This window comes from Cynara cardunculus (genome assembly GCF_001531365.2).
Source record: "Cynara cardunculus var. scolymus isolate 2C chromosome LG 4, CcrdV1, whole genome shotgun sequence".
Taxonomy (NCBI): Eukaryota; Viridiplantae; Streptophyta; class Magnoliopsida; order Asterales; family Asteraceae; genus Cynara; species Cynara cardunculus.
Window position 1 is genome coordinate 19,218,293 of NC_037531.1, and position 23,528 is coordinate 19,241,820.

Below are 23,528 nucleotides of genomic sequence, written 5' to 3' on the forward strand. Positions count from 1 at the left end.
GTTTTTCGTGAGACCTGTGAGACCAATTTATGTTCATTGATCAACTTTATAAACTAATGATCTAATGGTTTAAAGTTGCACGGTGACAATTTTGTAATTATTGAGAACTCTCGTGGCAAATTTTGTGATTAAGGATGTTGAGATTGTAGATCTAATCCAAAGGTTGAAAATTGGTCTTACGGGTCTCACGAAAAAGCATTGGTCTCATATGATCCCAAGTCTATATATATATATATATATATATATATATATATATGCAAGTATGTATGTGTGTGTAGGGGTGCTCAAAAACCTGATCAATTCGACTAACCCGATCAACCCAACCCAACCCAACCCAACGCGAAATAATCCAACCTGAAGCAATCCGATGTCTAATCGAGTTGTAAAATTGTCAAACCGTAGGTATTGGGTTGATATTGGGTTATTATTATATGAACACAACCCAACCCGATGAACCCGATATCCTTTTATTTTTTGGATTTAATATCATTGTTGAATTTCTATTAATATATACATTAGACAATTACACTATCATGTATGCTTTTCATATACACATATTTTCAATCTATTCATATCTCTATATAACTCATTCAATAACTATGAACATATATATGTAAATTGAGAAAATTAACTGAATGTGATATACGTAAGAATATGAATAAGTTGTATCAAATGGTTGATGACGAAAAATAAATTATGAGTAGAGAAATAACATATTCAAGGTTAGAAGAATATTTTAATATACCAAAGTATCAACCCGACCAACCCATACGGGTTGGGTTGGGTTGGGTTGCACTTTGATTTGGGTTGGATTGGGTTAAGATTTTCCCAAACCGCAAACATCGGATTGGGTTGTTCAAATGTCCTCAACCCGATCAACCCAACCCATGAGCACTCCTATGTGTGTGTGTGTGAGGGAGGGGGCATGTTTAAAAAGAAAGTTAAACCTTTTGTTTGAAAGCGAGAAGTCTCAATATCATATAGACTACAAGCTTGATCATATATGATTAAACACGTGTTGTATTGACAACACATAGACGCTTAATCATATATGATTAAACTTGTGTATCATGCGTGTAGTCATATATGATATTGTGACTTCTCGTCTTCTCGCGAAATGTTTAACTTCTCGCATGATTTTCTCTCTCTCTCTCTCTCTCTCTCTCTCTCTATATATATATATATATATCGCTATTTTATGATAAAATTAGATTAATACGAGAACAATAACCAATAAGAAAACGATCGAATGACACGTGATTTACATTAAAATTACGTGTAAGATCGCATGTAGTTCACGCGACTATGACCGCGACATGTGGTCGTGGGCCACGTCGCTTTCACACCGTTACGTTAACCGTCAGTATAAAAATCACATGTGATTTGGATATTTTTGTGTTTTCTTATTTAATTATTGTTTTCGTTTGACATTTTATAATTTGTGATAAGTGTGTGTGTGTGTGTGTGTATGTGAAAGATCGTGTGAGAAGGGAGATTCTGATAAAAAGCATAGGAAGGGATCTGAACCGTTGATCACTTTTAATCTCATGCCACCAATGAATTGCGCTTTAGAAGGGTATCTATCCAGTTTATCGCGGTGCACCTCATTAGTGTTGACATTCAATTATGATTGATCAAAAGGATGAAGATCTCTTCTTATACTTCTCAATATAACTCCCTTTATCACCGGAACCCAACGATGTATGTGTGTATATATATATATATATATATATATATATATGTGTGTGTGTGTGTGTATAAGTATAATAACTTGTGTTTGGGGTTTTCATAAATGACGAAATGTGCATGAAGTGAAAGACAATCTTTATGTAAATTTAAACTCTACTTATAAATAAGAATAACACTCCAATATATGTTTTAAAATATTATTTTGCAAAATTGGTCCTTGTGGTTTTTTCAAAATTTATATATCGTCCCTATTTTAATATATGTACGTTCAGTCATTTCGTAGTTTACTTTACATTATGAGGTCTCTTGCTTTAACATCGTCTATCTCCCACCCGTTAACTCAAGGGTAATTTTGTCATTTTAAAATTTTGTAAATATTAAAAATTTGAGTAAATTATATTTTATAGTATTTTATCGAGGTACTAAATAATACATATACAAAGCACTACACCACACCACACCACACCACCGGGACAAAATGCATATGTAGAGAACCCGTTTCCAGTTTCCTTACCTCGTTGGAACATGCGCACCTCCCCCCAGTCCACCTGCACAACCCGTAGCTTTCATTTTTCAATCTTTCACCATTTCCATAAAAAGAAAAGTCATGGTGGTTTCAAATCTGGAGGTTGAGAGGGTGTTGTGGACAGAACGACGACAGTGGTGCAAAGAAGAAGGATGGATGGTTGGTGTAGTTATCAACCAACGAAAAGGCAGATGACCGGAATTTGTCAGTATGGGGATGAAAGGGGTCAAAGCAGGTTGCAGGTCAAAAGGAGGGATCCCTGAGGCACATGTGACAAGACTGGATTACTGTATGACGAAAGAAAATCTAATTAGTAAGTGAATTGACCATTTTACCCCTTAGTTAACAAATTGAATTTAACAGTGTTGGAGATAGAGACCCGGGTCGAAACGAAATGCAAACAGTGGAAACTTTAACTATACTTTTAAAACAGGAACAATATCTGCACTTTAAGTAAACTATAGGAATGAATGACATAATTTACGCTTTATTTTTTATTTATATTATTCTAAAAAATGCAATAAATTAATTAAATACAAAATAGAATGAAGTTTGTGCCAATAATTGAATTTATTATTAAATAAATAATAAAACCAAATATTATATGCTTGTACGAGACATAAAGACAATGATGAATTAATGGTAATATTGTGGGACAAGACACGGTCTCTAGAATCATCACTTTCATTATTAATCACTATAAATGAGACCTAACTCGTGAAACTTGTGAAACGTGTGAATCAACTACCATTCACATGTGAATATTTTTTTCATTACCCTCGATATCCAACCTTATATGCGAGCCGACTGATCCTAGGATGACCACCTGCTTTGCAAATAGTCAGGAGTCATCATATTTGAATTTCCGTAGCTACAAAGAGGTTTTTATTTCTCATTGGACTTGAACCTGGGACCTCATGATACTTTTAACCTTTGAAGTCAAGCTCAAACCAATTAGACACTACCCTTGTGGTTACATGTAAATATTTAAATCAGGCACCACCCTTGTGGTTACATGTGAATATTTTTATTCTATTTTAATTGTATATAGTTGTATCTTAATCTTAACATATGAATACGATATATAGTTGTATCTAAAATATTAACATATGAATATAATATGTTTAAATATTGATATTTAGGGGATTAAATATTTGAAAATCTCATATGTTATGATAACCGTGAAAACTATTATTATAAGATATTGTTTCATTTGCTTTTTTTTTATCTGATGCTGAAATTTAATATACTGATTAATAAACATTTTGTTCACAATATGAAACTTTTTAGTAGTATTTTTTTATAAATACATAAAAAAATGTTCACATTATGAAACAAACACGTTGTAAAAAGGCAAATTGCATGAAAAAATAACATACTTTAACTTGTTTTATATTTTGGGTAACGTACTTTAAAAGTTTTCATTTTGGTACCTATGATGTAAAGTTTTAAATATTTAAGTACCCGGGTAACTGGTTGAATCATTAATCGGTTAAACATGTGGAAACATTAATCTGTTAAATTAAAATATCTATATCAGCAAATAATATTGAGTTGGATACCACATCACTCGCCATATCAACATGATAATCGTTTAATGCTTCAACCGGTTATACAGGTACTTAAATGTTTATAATTTTACATCTTAGATACCAAAATGAAAAATTTTAAAAGTACGTTACCCAGAATATAGATCAAGTTAAAACACGTTATTTTTTCATGCAATCTGTCTTATTTAATTGTACAAAATTTACCTAGGTTAAAATATATTTTTACAAAACTTACCTTCACTCTCCTCCAGTAGAATTTTCCATGGGATCCCAGTCTATAAAATTCTTGGATCGACCACTTCGGATACCTACGTTTACCTAACAAAAATGTGTTGTATTTGTGTATGTATGAACCCCAGATAAACTAAAAAATATTTAGTATTGATACGTTTTTATGGTTGTTGTACGAGTTGGATAACGGATCAAAACAGGTTCGGTTTTCAACTGCTAAATCTTAACATTGATTTTGAACTTTAAAGCCATCTTACAATTTCTTTTTTTGAAGTACATAATATTTATATACGGCAAATGCAACAAATAATCTCACACACCCTCCTCACCTTTGGTGAGGTTTGAACCCCTGACTTCCTAGGAGGCCAAAGACTACGATACCGCTAGACCAAATGTCATATTGCAATCTTGCTTTGTTCTTTGTTTGTTTATAATCATAAGTCATAACGTTTGATCATTGGCCGATTAAATTTACATGTGCTGAAACCATTTTCACACATTCTTTAATCGAAAAGTGCTTTACAGCAATAAAAAACAAAGGGGTCCATACAGTTGTTGCGCTCGCCCACCACGTATTACGTGGGGCATTAGGTTTTGGCATATACCGCGTGGTATTTTCTTATGGAAAAAAAGCTGACATGACATGAAATGTCTAAGCGTTTTAATAAAATATTTTATAAAACCAAACCAAAAACGTCTTATCTAAAAGTGTTACAGTAGGTTATAAAACGCCTTTTGGCATTTCAACAAGTTTCTAGAACACTTTTAAAAGAAAGTGCTGTATTAGCTATTTTATAAGACACTATTTGAAAATTTGTACTATAAGCACAATTGTCTAGTAAAAATATCTGTTTATAAAGCACTTTTCAAAATTTTCGTGTAAATTAGCTAATACAACACTTTAATTTTAAGAACGTGTTAAAAAACTTGTTAAAACACCTAAAAACGTTATACAAATCTATTGTAACACTTTCAGATAGGTTTATAAGAAACTTTTCAAAAGTATCCTATAAATTAGCTAATACAACACTTTATTTTAAAAATGTCTTAGAAACTTGTTAAAACGTCTTATAAATCTACTAGAAGGGTACTCGTACAATGCAGCGAGATACATTTTGATTTTAATATTTCATTTTATTCTTTATTTTAGTCGATGTTATAGTATGGTCTTATGTGATTTTGAAAAAACGATGATGTTTTTATTTTTGAATAAAATATAAATTTGAAGACAACATAAAAAAATTGACAAAATATATCGATATTAGTATCAAATTAACTATTTAAAATTCCTATTTTTTGTGTAATTTTTTAATTCAATTTTTTTATTATAATTTTATTTAGGTTTAATAACGAAGTAATTTATATTTGGTTTAATAATATAATTTTCTTATAAAAATAATAATTAATTATTTTGTTAGAACTCGATAATTATCCTAATTATATTTTAGATTTTTTATATTTTAAAATGAGATGTTTATCATCTATTTGATTATGTTTATCCGCAGTTAATTACACGAATTCAAACATAAAGCTTTAATAAGTTGTACTTATGCATAATTTACTTGTAATTTTGAATTTTAAGTAATATGCATCAATATACAGTACTTTATGCATAAAAAATGGTTTTTAAGAATTTTTGTCAAATGCTTTATAATATAGTATAGATTTACATACGACAGTTTATAGTTTTTCTCCATAAATTTAAGTTCTACAAAGTATTATATTAGGATGCTTATACATTTTAGACGTCATATAATACCAGTTTTATTATAATGTCTGCAAATACATTTTTTCGTTACCAAAATAGACCATTCACCGAATAATTTTTGTTTGTTTCGGATGTCACGATATAAAGTATGTCGATTGCTACTAAAAACCGTTACGTGTTTTGCAGTCATGTGTATTCATTCCTTCAATCATATTTGGATTTCCAGAAATACATGTTTTTGGTTTTATTTAATTTAATGTAATATATATATATATATATATATATATATATATATATATATAGGATTGGGTTCACGTGAGACCAAAGGTTTTTCGTGAGACCCGTAAGACCAATTTATATTCATTGATCAACTTTATAAGTTAATGATCTAATGGTCTAAATTGCACGATGGCAATATTGTAATTATTGAGAAGTCTCGTGGCGTTTATTAATGTTTAGATTTTCAAATTGTAGATCTGATCCAATGGTTGAGAATTAGTCTTACGGATCTCACAAAAAACCTTTGGTCTCACATGATCCCAAGTATTATTAACTATATATATAAGACTTGGGATCATGTGAGACCAAAGGTTTTTTGTGAGACCCGTAAGACCAATTCTCAACCTTTGGATTAGATCTACAATCCGAACATTCATAATCACGAAATTGCCATGAGATTTCTCAATAATCACAAAATTGTCACCATGCAGCTTTAGACCATTAGATCATTAGCTTATAAAATTGATCAATGAACATAAATTGGTCTTACGGGTCTCACGAAAAGCCATTGGTCTCACGTGAACCCAACCCTAGTTAATAATATAAATCAAATAAGTTTATATAAGAATTTGTTCTAGATTCAATGTTATCTACGGGTGTTTGTGGTCCGGTTTAGACGGTTTAACCTCTTAAACCACAAACCAAACCGCAATGGCTATTTCTGAAGTTTTTTCAAACCGAGTGGTTTGGGTGAACTAACCAGACCGCTCAAATCAGACCACAAAAAACCAATCTGGTCTGATCGATTTAGATGGTTCGGGCCTAAGCCTAATACGACGCTTTAAATTAAAAAGTGAAAAATAAAACTTCTTGTCTTGAATGATTTTCTTTGAATGCGACATAAAAGTTGAGTCTATAACATGAAAACTAAATATAATCAGTGCATATGTATTTTGGCAGTCAGTTTGTTACAAACGGTTAAAAAACCGTTCAAACTAGACATACTGTTTTTGAACACCCTAAATGGTCAGGGTTTAAGGGTCGTTCACACCGTTCAAACTACAAACGAGTGGTTTGCCTATTTTTCAGATCGGATCGGGCCGCCAGACTGCTCAAACTACCAAAAAATGGTCAGGGTTTAAGGGTGTAACGATTTTTTTGAACACCCCAAATTGTACGTTGTATTCTAATATTACTTCTTGCGTGGTCTACTCTAATTCTTTTTTACGTTAACCCTTTTTTTTCAATTCAATCGGTCAGTTCATTAAATACCACAAGTATAATAATAAACGGACATAAAGGGTGGTACCGAAAGACTTGACTCGTAGAACTGATGTGACAAAAGCGACCAGTAGGGTAGGTATAAATGTTCGATAGGATTGGTGCATGTTGTTGTCTATCATGATAAAATCAAGGGTAAACTGAATCGAAACATAATGAATTTTAGCCTGAGTTTTATTTTATATAACGTATTTTAAAAAAAATTATGTTGGTACCTCAGCGAAGCTGTGATATATATACGTACAGACCCAGATACGTTACATGAATAGTAATCGTACTGGTTTTGGTTGCATTACTGCTTTTTTCATAGCAATCTCTCGTTGATTGTTGTAATGAGCTTTCCTTTGATCTTCTTCAAATAATAACATTCTGAGTAGATTACAGATCTGGTTATGTCTTTTGGTGAAAATTTTATGGATTGTGTAATCTGTACGACTTTTTGTATTTGAATGACACCTGATGAAAATTGATATGTTAAATGATTAATATGTTAAAGGGGGTTGTTTGTTTACCTCTTAATAGTTCTATTAAGAGGCAGCCTCCGAATCATTAATAGATGAATACTGTTTGGCAAAAAAAAGTCTGCTTCTTAATGGTTTCTAAAACCCTCTTAATGGTTTTGTATCGTGGGCCTCTTTTAATCATTAAGCGCCCTAATTTCATTGTAAACAATTAGATTGAAATTGGGTTATTATTATTTGAACTCAACCCAACTCGATGAATCTGATATCCTTGTATTTCTTGAATTTAATATGATTGTTGAGTTTTTATTAATATAAACATTAAACAATTACATTATCATGTACCCTCTTCATATACACATATTTTCAATCTATTCACATCTCTATATAACTCATTCGTATATATGTCTAGTAACTGTGAATATATATATATATATATATATATATATATATGTAAATTGAAAAAATTGAATATGATATACATAAGATTTAAGAAGTAAGAATAAGTAGCATCAAATGGTTGATGATGAAAAATAAATTATGAGTAGAGAAATAACATATTCAAGGTTAGAAAAATATTTTAATGTCCCAAAGTATCAACCCGACCAAGCCGTACGGTTTGGGTTGGGTTGAATTGCACTTTGGTTTGAGTTAAGATTTTTCAAACCGCAAACATTGGGTTGGGTTGTTCAAATATATTCATCCCAATCAACCTAACCCATGAGCACCCCTAGGCGGCAGTGACGACCGATAGTCAACGACTGTGACAAGGATAAATGTACCTTAGATGGAGATCAGGGTGAGTGGTTACATACAACATCAATCAAATACCTAAACAGTACATTTGCATGTGATATATATCTGATCAAACCGATATATCGATAGCAATTGTTAACTGTTTAATTTTCTTTGTCCTGTTTTTCGTTAGCTCATCAAAAACGACATGCTTTGAAAGTTTTATATTCTATTTGTTTTTTATTGTTTTATTTCGTAAGTGGTAGTCAACGTCAAGCCTCTGAGGCATACAGAGTTGGCTACGGAGTTATATATCAGCACAAACGAGAGTTCGAATCTGATAGCCGTAGGGTGAAAGTTTCGATATTTTTTTCATAGATTGTGTTGTTATGTTGGTTAGCAACAAAACAAGTAAAGGGTATTTTTGTAAAAATGTGATCTTTTATTTTATTTTTCTTCTATTGTTCAATAACCCAAAAACTGATTAACGGACCGAATACGAACCCCATTTCTCATTCCTTCCCTTCTCTTTTAAAATACACCAGAAGGGTACTCGCGCAATGCAGCGACATAAATCTCCATTTTAATGTTTAATTTTTATTATTTGTCTCTATCGATGTAATATAATTTTATGTGGTTTTAAGAAAGCGATAATTTTTCTTTTTGAATGAGAACATAGCATTAAAAAAAATTCAATAGTATTAAATTAACTATTTAATACTTTTCGTTTTTTTTATGTAACTTATTTAATTCAATTTTTATTATAATTTAATTTAGGTATAATAACAAAATAATTTATTTTTGGTTTAATAATATAATTTTTATTAAAGATAATAATTAAACATTCGGTTAGAAACTCGATAATTATCATAATTATATTTTGGATTTTCTATATTTAAAATAGATGTTTATTCTGTATTTGATTATGTTTATCCGTAGTTAGTTACACGAATTCAAACATGAAGCTTTAATAAATTGTACTTAATGCATAATTTACTTGTAACCTTAAATTTTAAGTAATATACATTAGAGATGGCCAAACGTAACCGGCCCGGCCCGTAACTGACGGAGGCCCGGAACCGAGCCCGGCTCAAGACCGTAACCGACCGGGACCGGTGGTAACCTGTTATGGACCGGCGGTTACGAACCAGTTAGCGTTTTTAAGAAAATCTTGGACCGGAACCGGTTACGAAACCGGTTATGGGCCCGGCCCGGCCCGGTCAACGAAAAAAGTCAAAAAGTCAAACTAGCGGTTTTAAAGTCAAAAAGTCAAACTAGCCGTTTTATTCAGTCAAACTAGCCGTTTTATTCAGTCAAACTAGCCGTTGGACTCCCTTATGACCGTTTTTTTTCATCTTCTTAGCTACCAAAACATGTATAATATAGAGATGGGAGTTCCTTAGAGAAGGAGATCTTTAGAGACGGAGATTGAAACGGTGGAAGAAAATCTTGAAGAAAATGAAATCTCTATGGGACTAAGCACGCCACCAAGTACCGATACCGAGATCACTTACTCCCAGTCCCAATATGATGATGATGAGGAACTCGACATTGATGACCTTGAAGACCAAGAGGCTATTAGAAGAATTCAAGAGACCGGAACTCTTCAAGTCAATCCGACATGGGATATCGATGAAGATTGATAAATAAATGTATTTTATTAGCATTTTGTAAAACAATGCCACTTTAATCATAATAAAACGTACTTTTAAAGTGTATTTGAGTAAACCGTATTTTTAAAGTGTATTCTTAAATGTATTTAACAAAACGTATTTATAAAATTAAACGTATATAACAAAACGTATTTATAAAATTAAACGTATATATATAATATATAACAAAACGTATTTATAATAAAACATATTTATAATAAAACGTATTAAAAATAACATATTTCCAAGATATTAATAACATATTATAAATTTATTAATTACCAAAAAAATAAATAATAAATAATTTTTTTTACGAAGGACCTGCCGAAACCGGTTATGGGACCGGAACGGGGACCGGATGGCGTCACCGGTTATGAGCAAGCTTGACCGGTTATAGTGTTTTTCATCAGAACCGGGACCGGTTATAGACGGTTTTTGTCGCGATTAGAACCGGCCGTAACCGGTTAAGGCCCGTCCCGGGACCGATTTTTGGCCATCTCTAATATACATCAAAAAACAATACTTCAAGCATAAAAAATTATTTTTAAGATTTTTTATCAAATGTTTTATAATATAGTATAGATAAAAAGATCTCTTTTTTGTTCTTTACCATTTTTTTCAATAACTTTGAATAAACTACAAATTTGGTTCCTACGGTTTATCAAAAATAACACTTTCCGTCCCCATAGTTTTGAATTTTCAAGTTAGACCATATGATTTACAAAAACACTCATATTTCCGCCAACGACCATTAAAAAATTCTGTTAAAATAATAGAGATTTTCGTCCTTATATCTATTTTTACTCCATAACTTTTGATAACGTCCATTCTACCCCCCTACAATATTGGATGGTTGGCAAATTTTTCCTTTTTCTCATTTTTCTTATACAACTTTGTCTATTACTAACCACTTTGAGTAATGAAGTAGAGAAAAACTAGAAAGGATGAAGTTAATTGTTTGCTTGTATTGATTTGTATTTATAGATATTGCCTACATTAATTTTCATTATATCTGCGATAGATACGTACGAACGTAACCTAGACAAAATACCCATAACTAAAACCCTGCAAAGTAACCAGTTTCGTCTTCAAGACTTAATTCGGCAGGCATAATACATCAAGAACCGCAGAAATGGCAAGCAAGAAGCAATTGAAGAATGCAAACGCAATTGAAACCCCAACGCGGTCACAAAAGCTATGCAACGGCTTACAGAAGTTGGGTAGAGATGTGTGTTTGATCCCTGTTCGATTCAGGTTGGTCACGCCCGTTGCAGCTGATCCCGCACTTATCATCGCGTACGCAAATACCTGAATGTATTTACTCATCATCAATACTGTGAGAGCATCTGTAACAACTATGCGTCTATGCCAAAGTACAGAGTTTGTAGGGTTTTTCTTTGCTCCAACAACTATGCTAAAATGTATGATAATAAAGACGAAAAAGATAGAAATCTTCAAATTTGAAGAAAACTCTAAAACTTAATATTGAGGAAAGATATATATATATATATATATATATATATATATATATATATATATATATATATCAGGTTAGGTTCACGTGAGACCAAAAGTTTTTCGTGAAACCCGTAAGACCAATTTATGTTTATTGATCAACTTTATAAGCTAATGATCTAATAGTCTAAAGTTGCACGGTGACAATTTTGTGATTATTGAGAAGTCTTGTGGCGTTTATGAATGTTCAGATTGTCAGATTAATCCAAGGGTTGAGAATTGGTCTTACGGATCTCATGAAAAACCATTAGTCTTACATGATCCCAAGTCTCTCTCTGTATGTATGTGTGTGTGTGTATATATATATATATATATATATATATATCCTTCCTCAATAATTTTTATAATTTTTTTAAAGTTTTTTTAAAAGTATATTGAGATGATGAATTTATAGAATATTTCAATAATATAACTAATGTTGAAATTGTTAAAATATAGTAGTTGTTGGCAAACGCAAGACCTGGTTCATTAGACACCGTGGCACACGCACGCTACGTTCCTCCATTGTAAATTGAAATAATAGGCGCGTAAAAGGTGTGATTGCATTGTAATGTTTGGTGCCACCATTTATATTTTGAAACTACAAAAATAACACAAGTTTGTCATGATAGAGTTGGTTTGGATGACATTTCTCCCTCCCCATGCATGAGTTTGAATCTTGTTTCAATTATTTTCTTAGTTTTTAGCTGATAATTTCACGTTTCTTATGTTTATGGGGAAAAAATTACGATAAAAGACTCGAACACAAAATCTCACATAAAAAAGCTAAGGAACTAACCAAAAGACCAATGATGATTTTATGAAAAAATATCTATAGTTTTGTTTTTTGTAGTCAAATGGTGCCACAATTCGGAAAAATTTCGTGTCTGGTTGGAGTTGGATGCATTTTTTAGAGATTTTTTATTTTAAATACTTTATTTAAAAAATATACCATATTTGTTGGAGCTGCTATGAAAATACATGAAACCCCATTAGATTGTTTTTAAAAAAAAAACTATTAAGGAGAAAATGAAGGTTCTAACATATATATTGAGAAAAAATAGTCAAAATCTAGCCGAGGTGAGACTCAAACACATCCCTCAACTAAGGCCACATGGGAACAGATTTTCTCCTGATGTCGAGAGGAGGCTAGACGAGTACAGGTTGATCCCTGGAGTGTCGAGTACCTAAAGTGGTATCTTACAGTAATACCATATGAAAATGTGTAAAACCAAATCGATCATTTTCCAAAAAGAGCCTTCGAGAAGAGAAAAGAGGTTTCAATATATATATATATATATATATATATATATATAGGGTTGGGTTGCAGTGAGAATGAGAGTTAAGATGAGAAACGTAAGAAGGAATCTCCACACTTAGATGCACATTAGGATGAGATGCACAAAAATGTACCGGTTCAATCATGTATCAAAAGTGATTCATGGGTGGGTTTGAGATTAAAGGTGATCAAGGTCCAGAYCCCTTCTTACGTTTCTCATCTTAACGTTTTTCCTCACACGATATTTTGCCTTCCCTTTATATATATATATATATATATATATATATATATATATATACATGTGAGAAGTTAAACATTTTGCGAGAAACGAGAAGTTTCAATATAATATATATGATTACACCCATTTGGGTGTGGTTAATCATATATGATTATGCGTCTTTGTGTTGTTAATGCAACGTGTGTTTAGTGATATATGATTAAGCTTGTGTATCATGTATGTAATCATAGATGATTTTGAAATTTTTCGCCTTCTCGCAAAATGTTTAGCTTCTTGTTTAAACATGTTCCTATGTATACACACACACACACACAGAGTCAAATTCAAACAAGAAGGCGGTTGCGAGAAAATGAGAAGTTCTAAGATCATATATGATTACACGTGATATACACACTTAATCATATATGATTACACATGATATACACACTTAATCATATATGATTAAACACATGTTGCGTTATGCACACACATGTAATCACTATATGAACTTGGAACTTCCGCATTCTCGCAAATTGAATAACTTCTCGTTTGATCCTCCTCTCTCTCTCTCTCTCTCTATATATATATATATATATATATATATTGATTGAGAAGAAATGATCCAAGTCTAGTGAACAATGAATAGTAACGAGACTTGAGCATCACATTATTGTAGAGGCGAAACACGCTGGTTATGTAAACCAAAGATAGAAATCAAGCGTATGATTGCTGTAGCCGAAAAGAATACCTGATCGCCGACAAAAATAAGCCATGCGTGGTTCCGAGATGTATAGGCCGATGACTTTCGTAGCATTCTCGATGTCGTAATCACTAGTTGAAGAAGAGAGTGGACCGCAACAGCCGCCGATACTCCAACCAAATACCTGTTCATCAATTGGTGGTTCTTCATCAATTACAACACAAGAAAATGTAGGCAGGGGCACACCTACGAAGGAACGGGGGCGTGCACCCATTCAACTGATTTTAGCACTCTACTTTTTTTTTTTTTGATATGATTCGTGCATCCACTAAACTCTAGGGATGTCCCGGGATATTAGAAAATACAAAGGACGTGAACCGAAAAAGCCCATCGAAATCAACTAAAAACTGAAAAAATCTCTCGAAACGGTAGAATTCGGCTAAAAACACACCGGACTTACACCTAAGATGTAGTCATGTGTCTTGCTCAAAAGGTAAGGGATTGTTTGGTTGGTTTTCCATCAAGTCATACATGCATAAAATTGGTGTGTTTGAATTAATCTGGCTGTAAAGATTGAAAACTGTTTTTGTTTGGGAGGGTTTTTTTTACGGATGGAAGGAACATGTTTTTTAAAGGTAGGGGCAGGTATGGAAACAAAATAAAGCTCGCTTAAAGCTGCCCTTAAAAGCAAACTGAATAAGCCGCTTTCCACATCATTAAGCCCTTACCAATGTATAGTTGACTGAATAAGCCACTTTCTATATCATTAAATCACTACCAAACAGTCATGTATAGCTGACCAAATAAGCTAGTCCCATTGAACTCATTAAGCTGCTAACAAACAAGCCTTAATTACACGTGGAAAAATATACATTATTCCCCGAATGAACACAATTGACTTTTCTTTGGGTCAAACCACGTTGACTTTTCCACAGGATCAAGATGCAACTGTAACAGGCCTTTAATCCACCCTTAAAATGAAATCGCTCGGTAAAAATCTTGGGTCCGTCGTTGACTGTAGGATCACCAATTCGACATGAACTTAACCCCATACGCATTCAACCTCCTATCGTCCCACAACATCATCCCAATCGTATGTTCGGTTTTTTGATTTATCCTAACCGTATACGTTCTAACCACCCGTCGATAGGTAGCTAAATAATGCAAGTTATACCAGTTTAACAAATGAGCAATCCATGAAACAATTGCTCGTACGGTTGTACGGTACAAGTAATCGATGCATATGCTCAATATGTCGTTGTCTATTGAGCTTGACAATTCAAAGTAGAAATTGACGAAATTAGCGAATTTTAGTCCAACGTCTTCTTTTTTTAGCCAACTTTATTTTCATGTATAAAAAAAATCTTTACGCAATATACCAATTACGTAAAAGAAAAATTATGTCTTTTCTTAATCTTAAAATCAAGTTTACGCAAATGCGTAAGACATTTACATGAACTCTAGCTAAAATGTGAATCTGAGTGACTAAAAAGTGAATTTGGTTAATTTCTCCTAAAAAACAAGGTGATCCAGCCGCACCTTACGGCACACGGCTACCTTGTTATGACTTCACTCCATTCACTAGCCCTGCCTTCAGCATCCAACTAATAGCCAAAATTTCGCAAGTGTCTCTTTCTGGCAAGTCACTTTGCAGGCCAAACGCCACCAGAACAAGTTGCAAAAGGGACACTTGCGAAATCGTAACTTATGTTATCAAATTTTAAAAAGTCGGCTAAAAGCGAAAAAGATATTAAAGGGTTGTTTGGTTAGTTTTTCATTAAGAATGAATGAAGTTGTATGTGTGGATAAATCCATCTATATGATCGACAAAGTTTTTGTATGGGAGAGTTTTTTGAAAGAGTGTTTTTTAATATGGATATGTATGTTTGAAAAAAAAAAAACTTGACTTTATACATAAAGCTCCCAAAAAGACATTTTTTATATTATTAAGCAACTGCCAAAAAAAGTTATGAGTTTGCCAACAATCATGTACTATGTACAAAATGGCTGATCTGGTCGGTTATGGAGATAATGAAACCACTAGTCCTAATTCAAATTCCATCGGCTACCGGAAAAAAACAATCCATGAACTATAATCGGAGATCAAAAAATTGAATCAGATCAGTTCACAATCAATAAGCACAACGATCATTCAAATTCCAGATTCGTTTAGTGGTAAAAGTGTGATTCGTTCTGTTAACCTCCATAATAGTCAATCTCTAGTTTCAATTCCACAAAACCTAAGAATCTAGCTACGAAATTGTTTGAAGGAGCTTAATTAACTAATCAAAATCGTTAGAACTCAAGTCGTCTGAATAAGAATAAATACATAAATCTGAAGAACTTACTCGAAGGAACCAGAGAAGGACCATTTGGAGTAAAGAGGAAGATCAAATCCATAGATTGAGATCGTCGATTTCTCCTTGGCGGTGACCATTACAAAAACCGAAATCAACGACGCCGATAAGCTACCAATCCGCAAAACGATATGCATTACATCGTAGCTCCGTGAAAACTTTCTATCGGAGTTCGATGACACAGAGGGACAAGTCATGGTGGCGGTTTCAGCAACGGCGGCGACCTTAGTTGCAGTGGTTATGGTCTGATCGGAAGTTTCAGATGGAGTTTTGAGATGATTGATCATGTTTTGGGTAGAAGGAAGAAGAACAGTGTGAGTGAGAGTTGGGGTTTGAGGAAGAAGAGAATGAAGGTATATAAAAATGGCGGAAGGAGAATAGGGACACGTGGCGGGAGGTAGGGAGGTCCGTGACTGAATAGAATACTAATTTGTTTTGTTTGTAGTTCACGTTCTATAATCGATATGTTATAAAAACCTTCGTTAACGATTACTAACGAGAAGAATTTGGGATTTTTTAACGTTTTAATAAATAAAAAAATGAAAAAGAAAAATATTAAATTCCAAGGTGGCGTCTGATCGGTTTAAACTTAGACTCAAAAGGTCAAAAGTAGTTGGAGATAGGCTCGTTCATCTGTTGACATCCATTGGATATGAGGAAACCAAACCGATCCAATTATCCATTTGATGTTGTATTTTGCCAACCAATCTGATCCGATTAACATTTGATAACCGGTTCAATCCAATCCAATGGATTATTAGATCGGTTTGTTCCATCCATTGGATACTTTATTCGGATATCCAATGAATGATATGATGGGATTGGATTCAATCAAATTCTCTAACAATAATACAAATTAATTAATCATTTTTAATATGTGTTAAAACCAACACAAAGAAAGTTAAAAATTCAAAGTCTCACATAAATAAATTTTGATTTGATCAATTTGAAAATACATTAATTGGATAATGGTTGGATGGTCATCGGATGATTAATTGGATGTTGATCGGTCCGGTTCGATTTTGATTGGTTCAAGACTGTCATCCGATTACCAAACCGATCCAAATTGGATGTTGAAATTTTAAATCCGATCCAGTTACAATTGGATATCCAATTATGGTCGGTCGGTTTTAATTGGATCGGTTGATTTTCGGCACACCCCTACGTGGAGGTCCAAGATTCAAATCTTAAAAGAAATAAAAATCTATGGCCAAGAAGGTTCAAATGTGGTGATTTAGGCTACCTGCAAAGCAGTTGATCGTTCTGAAATTAGTAGACTCATAGTGGGTTGCATATCCAGGTTAATAAAAAAATAGTTAAGATCATCTTCTAAGTATTTAAATGTTTAAAACTTTACATTTTAAGTATCGAATGGAAGTTTTAAAAAAAACATTACCTAAAATAGGAATCAAGTTAAAGTGTTTTATTTTTTCATTCAATTTGCCCTTGATTATATTATTAAAATATGACATAAATATAATAAAATGTTATTTCCCTCTAATAAACATCTAAAAACAATGTTTCTTATTGGTGAAAATATAATAAAAATTATTTCTTTCTCGTATTAATCATTTTTTACGAGTTTTTCAAATTTGGAGAATTCCACACATTCTCTCTCATGTTTTCTCTATTTTGAAAAACGCTTTGGAGCAAAATTTTGTTCAAAATCGTCTTTTGCAGATACTGTAATAACTTGCGATATATATATATATATATATATATATATATACATACATACATAAACTAAAACTTTAGTAAGTTGTTAAAGTGCTACTTGCAAAATGATGATGTGACAAGTAACACATTATCAAGTTGGGACTGTTGGGTAAGTATCATTTGCGAAATCTTGACGAAATTGTGATTTGAAGACGTACTTATTGATTTTTGTAGTATTTTACAAGTTCGATTCGGACTCTTTCTGATCCCGATAAAGAAAGCTTACTAATAACAGTTGGTTAGTCGTTACAGCTAGGAATCCATATATAAACTCAAATGTGTTTCCGTTTCCTACCTCTACCGTACGGAAATGGTTACAATTCTCGGCATTTAATTCAAATTTGACATTTTAAAGATCAATTTCTGATATATCCAAACTCTCTTTTAGACATGTAATATTAAAACGAAGCTTTTCGTATAGGAAAATGTAGGGGTGTACAAAAAACTGTTAACCCACTAAACTCGTCCAACCCAACCCGCTAACAACCAATTAAACTCAACTCGCCTAACCACTAACCCGCCAATTAGAAGGGTTCCCAACCCGCCCAACACGCCAACCGGGTTGGGGCAAATCACCATCCCTACTGTCAAGTTTCAATTGTTAAAAAGTGGTCTCAGGGGTCTCATGAAAACAGGTTGGTCTCACGTGATCTCAAGTATATATATATATATAGGGTATATTTCTTTTACAACCTTGTGTATTTGTACAACCCTTGCAACCCAATTAATTGAGATATTTATAGAAATGATGGGAGTTCATTTATTATGATTTGAATATTTATGGAATATGAATAGGGTTCATTAATTATGATTAATACTTTATTTTAGTAAACAATCAAAACTTCTATGAAATCACATATTCATCAAATGAAATGGACGGTTGAGATTGGGTTGTATTGGTTGCACAAATGTCAAAATAACCAACCTCTATATATATATATAGACTTGGGATCATGTGAGACCAGGCTGTTTTCGTGAGACCCGTGAGACCAACTTTTTACACTTGAAACTTCACAGCAAAATGCTGTGAAGGTAACCTTCACAGCGTTTTTGCTGTGAAGGTTCGACTTTTTTAATCCTTCACAAACCTTCACAGTGTTTTTGCTGTGAAGTTTCAAGTGTAAAAATGTGGTCTCACGAAAACAGTCTGGTCTCACGTGAACCCAACCCTATATATATATATATATATATATATATATATATATATAAATAATTGTAATTTAAATGTAAATTGATAAAGCCCAAAGAAAGAGAAGAAATTGAAAAGGATATGAGCCCACTTACTCAACTTATTCCCGTTTGGCACAAACACATTGTAAATCATTCGAAAGTTTTTTTGACCGTTGGTAGTGTTTGGGATTTGCTTATTTATATATTAGGTGTGTACCCATGCAATGCTGCAGGAGTCATAGATTTTAACGATTTTGAAGTTTTATTTGTTTTATAAGATAAGATTTAACGATGATATAGGTTACACTTGATCATTACATATTAATACAATTTGAATAAATAAGAGTTATGGTTCCAATTACAGACTATCGATGAAAAAAAAATTATGACAGTTTAAAATCCAGTATATTTAAAATCCAACATATTTAAATGACTCAACAAGTGTGTTCGATTTACATTAAGAGCAAAGAACCAAGAAACTTGAGTTTTAAGATGAACACTCAAAACCAATAAAGAAAACTATAAATTTGACAAATCATAAGTCATGAAAAGACCAAAAAAGAAGAGTTTTAAAATGAAATTTCAACTGCTTACCCTCTTTCTTGTCCAGAAACTCAGATTAAGGTTGAATTAATACATGTATATATATTTCAAAAAAACCCAAGAACATATTATACAGTGCAATTTGGACAGCCTAACCCCAAAATATATAGTATATATATAAACAAATAACTATAAAAGTATAAATCGTGAATATTAAAAATATTTTTTCATAATATATATAATATATAATAATATAATTAAGTCAAAAACTATTCAATATTTGACTCATTTCGCAGGTATTAACTAGAAGATTATAATGGTGTAACTTGTTAAAATAAAAATATATTTTTTTAAACATATTTTAATTGATATACGATTATGTATGTTAATTTGATAAAGGTTTAAAATGAAATATTTAAAAGTAAAGGACGTAAAGTAAATTAATTAACTAATTATAAGAGTATAAAGTGTAAATTTAAAATTGTAATTTAAAAAAAAAATTGTTGTGAGAGGGTGAGTGTATATGAGGAAAGAAGAGGGTGAAAAAATAGTATAAAAGGTATTTTGGTCATTTAGTATTTTAAGACTTTTGTTAAATTTGCTTAATAAGATAATATAGATATTATATTATAAATCATTTGACAAAAACTATTAAAACTTTTTTATGGCTGAAGTACTATTTATTGATACATATTACTTAAAATTCAAGATTATAAGTAATTTTGCATAAATATAACTTATTAAAGCTCTATTTTTAAATTCGTGTAACTAAATGCAGATAAACATAATCAAATACTGAATAAACATTCATTTTAAATATATAAAAAATCTAAAATATAATTAAGATAATTATTGAGTTCTAACAGAATGTTTAATTATTATCTTTATAAAAAACTATATTATTAAACCAAAAATAAATTACTTTGTTATTAAATCTAAATAAACTTATAATAAAAAATTGAATTAAATAAGTTACAGCAAAAAAACAAGAACTATTAGATAGTTAATTTGATACCAATATCGATTTATTTTTTTCAGATTTTTATGATACCTTCAAATTTATATTTCATTCAGAAATAAAAACATTATCACCTTTTCAAAACCACATAAAATCGTATTATATCGATAGAGACAGGATAAAAACTAAATATTAAAATGGAGATTTATCACGCTGTATTGCGCGAGTACCGTTCTACTATATATATGTAATATTTAAAAGTGTTTATCAATTTATATGATGTTAAATCATCATTCTTAAAAAATGTTTGGATTATTTTATAGCGATACCAAAACGTAATAACCTGATAAGTATTTTTTTTTCCATCCAAACACTACAACTTTCTTATTACCGGTACCAAACCGGAAATAAGTTAAAAAAGAATAACTTATCAAAAACTCATTTTTTAAGTATATAATATTTATATACAACAAATGTAATAAATAAACTCACACACTCTACTTACCTTTGGTGAGGCTTGAACCTCTGATATCTGAGGAGACCAAAAACTACGAATCAAGTTACCAAATAAGAATCAAGTTAAAGTACATTACATTTTGATACAATTTACCCTTATAAAAATGTAATTTTTACAAATTTTAATAAATTAAAGACAATTTTACTCTTAATAATAGAAAGATAAATTTTATCCATCTCATAATTACGAGGGAAATGGATTAGTATACATTTATTTTTTAAAACCGATACTTATTTTGATACAGACTAAAAAAAATGTTGACATTTTTTTGAACGGAAAGAGTAGTTAACAACAACATGAGTGTCAATCACGTTGTTTACCTTTGTTATTTCGACTTTGAAGCTTCTGGTTTTACCATGCTTAGATTATATGTATTATGTATTAGTTTGTAATAACAGATGAGTATAGATATTAGTTAATCAGACAAAAATTCAACTAAAATCATGTAATTGATATAACTGTAATTATATATATATACACACACACACTTGGGATCATGTGAGACAAAGGGTTTTTCGTGAAACTCGTAAGACCAATTCTCAACCCTTGGATTTGATCTACAATCTGATAATCTGAACATTTATAAACGCCACGAGACTTCTCAATAATCACAAAATTGTCATCATGCAACTTTAGATCATTAGATCAATAACTTCTAAAATTAATAAATGAACATAAATTTGTCTTACAGGTTTCACATGAACCCAACCATATATATGTGTGTGTGTGATCATTATACTTCTATTAATAAATGTAACTGAAAAAAGTATATGAAAGTAAACTGATTGCTCCATCTATGTGTTTTGCTTGATTTTTGTCTTCATTTTATAAACTAGAGTAAACTGTAAATTTGGGTCCATGTGGTTTGTCAAAAATAACATTTTTTGTCCCTATAATTTTGAAATTACAAGATGGTTATCATGATTTGTAAAAACGTCCAGATTTGGTCATTGTCTCTAAAAATCGTTAAAAATTTCCGTTAAATGAGAGGTATTTTCTTCTTTTTTATAAAATTTATTTCAAATTTATCCGATCAAAAACAACATTGACTAAATCATAAAACCGATATTGATTGGTTGAAAGACAGAAGATTAAGAAACGAACAAACATTTCCCATATTTACTGAAATTTTTAACAGTTGTGGGAGATTGGCATCAAATCTGGACGTTTTTGGTAATCTCATAATTTTAAAACTGCAGGTATGAAAAGTGTTACTTTCGACAAACCACAAGGACCAAAATTGTAGTTTTATCTATAAATTGTAATTTTCAAGTCTTGTTGAAGTTTCATTTCCAGTTATGGTCATGTTTGGTCCTCCCTTCATAATTGCTTTACAAATAAGTCCAGACTTCGGGGGTGTTACAGATGGGTTGTTTAATAACTGACGATTATAACGTGCTTTAAACTCTCATTACGACCATCCTCTTGTAAGACCGAGCTTTCAGTGGGCGTAATACAGGTCAAGTCGTTTACGTTAATTGTAAAGGCCTAAGTAGCACTGTCCAGCCTCGACAATAACTCAACCAGTTTTTTGTCTCTTGTCAGTATACGTCCATTAACTTGTCAACACTTTTGTGTCATTTAATTATCAATGCACAAAATATGATTTGAAAATTTACATCGTATGATCATAGTAGTTTAGTTTTAATTAGGGCAAATTGCATTAAAAAGCAACGTACTTTAACTTGATTTCTATTTTAGGTAACGTACTTTCAAAACTTTCATTTTGGTACCTAAGATGTAAAGTTTTAAATGTTTAAGTATCCGGGTAACCGGTTGAAACATTAACCGATTAGATTAAGATATATATGTCAGCAAATAATACTGAGTTGGATACCACATCAGCATGGTAACCGGTTAATGCTTCAACCGGTTACCCGGGTACTTAAATGTTTGAAATTTTACATCTTAGATACCAAAATGAAAGTTTTGAAAATCCATTACCCAAAATAGGAATCAAGTTAAAGTACGTTATTTTTTCATGCAATTTGCCCTTCAAAAATTTACAGAAACTTAAGCAACTACTATCAAAAACCAAACTGATATTTTCTTGAAAACTTGACTAACCTGGTTCCCTTGGATCTCTAACAGGGATAAGATTTTCCCCACGTCGTGGTCCAAATGGTGCTCATCCTGACTGGTTGAGTCCTTGATTGCTGGTATAAAGATGGTTATGTTTACTTTATCTTCTATGTTTTTGTAGTATCCCTCTGATAATTCGTCAGTACACCTCTTTTTTCTCTGTTTTAACTGAGCGTAAGTCTTGCAAATCAGATATTTCATAGTTTTGTTAACTTTTTTCCTTGTTATAAAATTAATGTCTTCCAAAAAAATTCAAACCGAACATGAAACATGAACCCCATTATGTATTAATTAGAAAGTGTGAGAGGGGAAACATGAAGTCAAAGTGATGGGGGAGGAAGAGTGAAATCAAGATTAGTAACATGCCAAGATCCCCAACACATGAACCACAAGGCATGGCCATGTGCTCTTTCACTTATTTTACACACACACACACACACACA

General features: G+C 31.8%; 1 protein-coding gene across 1 annotated transcript; it reads right to left on the reverse strand.

Moving 5' to 3' along the window:
* Positions 1 to 11,098: 11,098 nt before the first annotated feature.
* On the reverse strand, positions 11,099 to 16,386 carry LOC112510995 (CASP-like protein 3A1). The gene is made up of 3 exons (XM_025116349.1): positions 16,091 to 16,386; positions 13,791 to 13,926; positions 11,099 to 11,360 (listed from the first exon to the last, which is right to left on the reverse strand). The coding sequence occupies exons 1-3, from the start codon at positions 16,384 to 16,386 to the stop codon at positions 11,148 to 11,150; spliced, it is 645 nt and encodes a 214-aa protein (XP_024972117.1). The 3' UTR covers positions 11,099 to 11,147.
* Between the last annotated feature and the right edge of the window lie 7,142 nt (positions 16,387 to 23,528).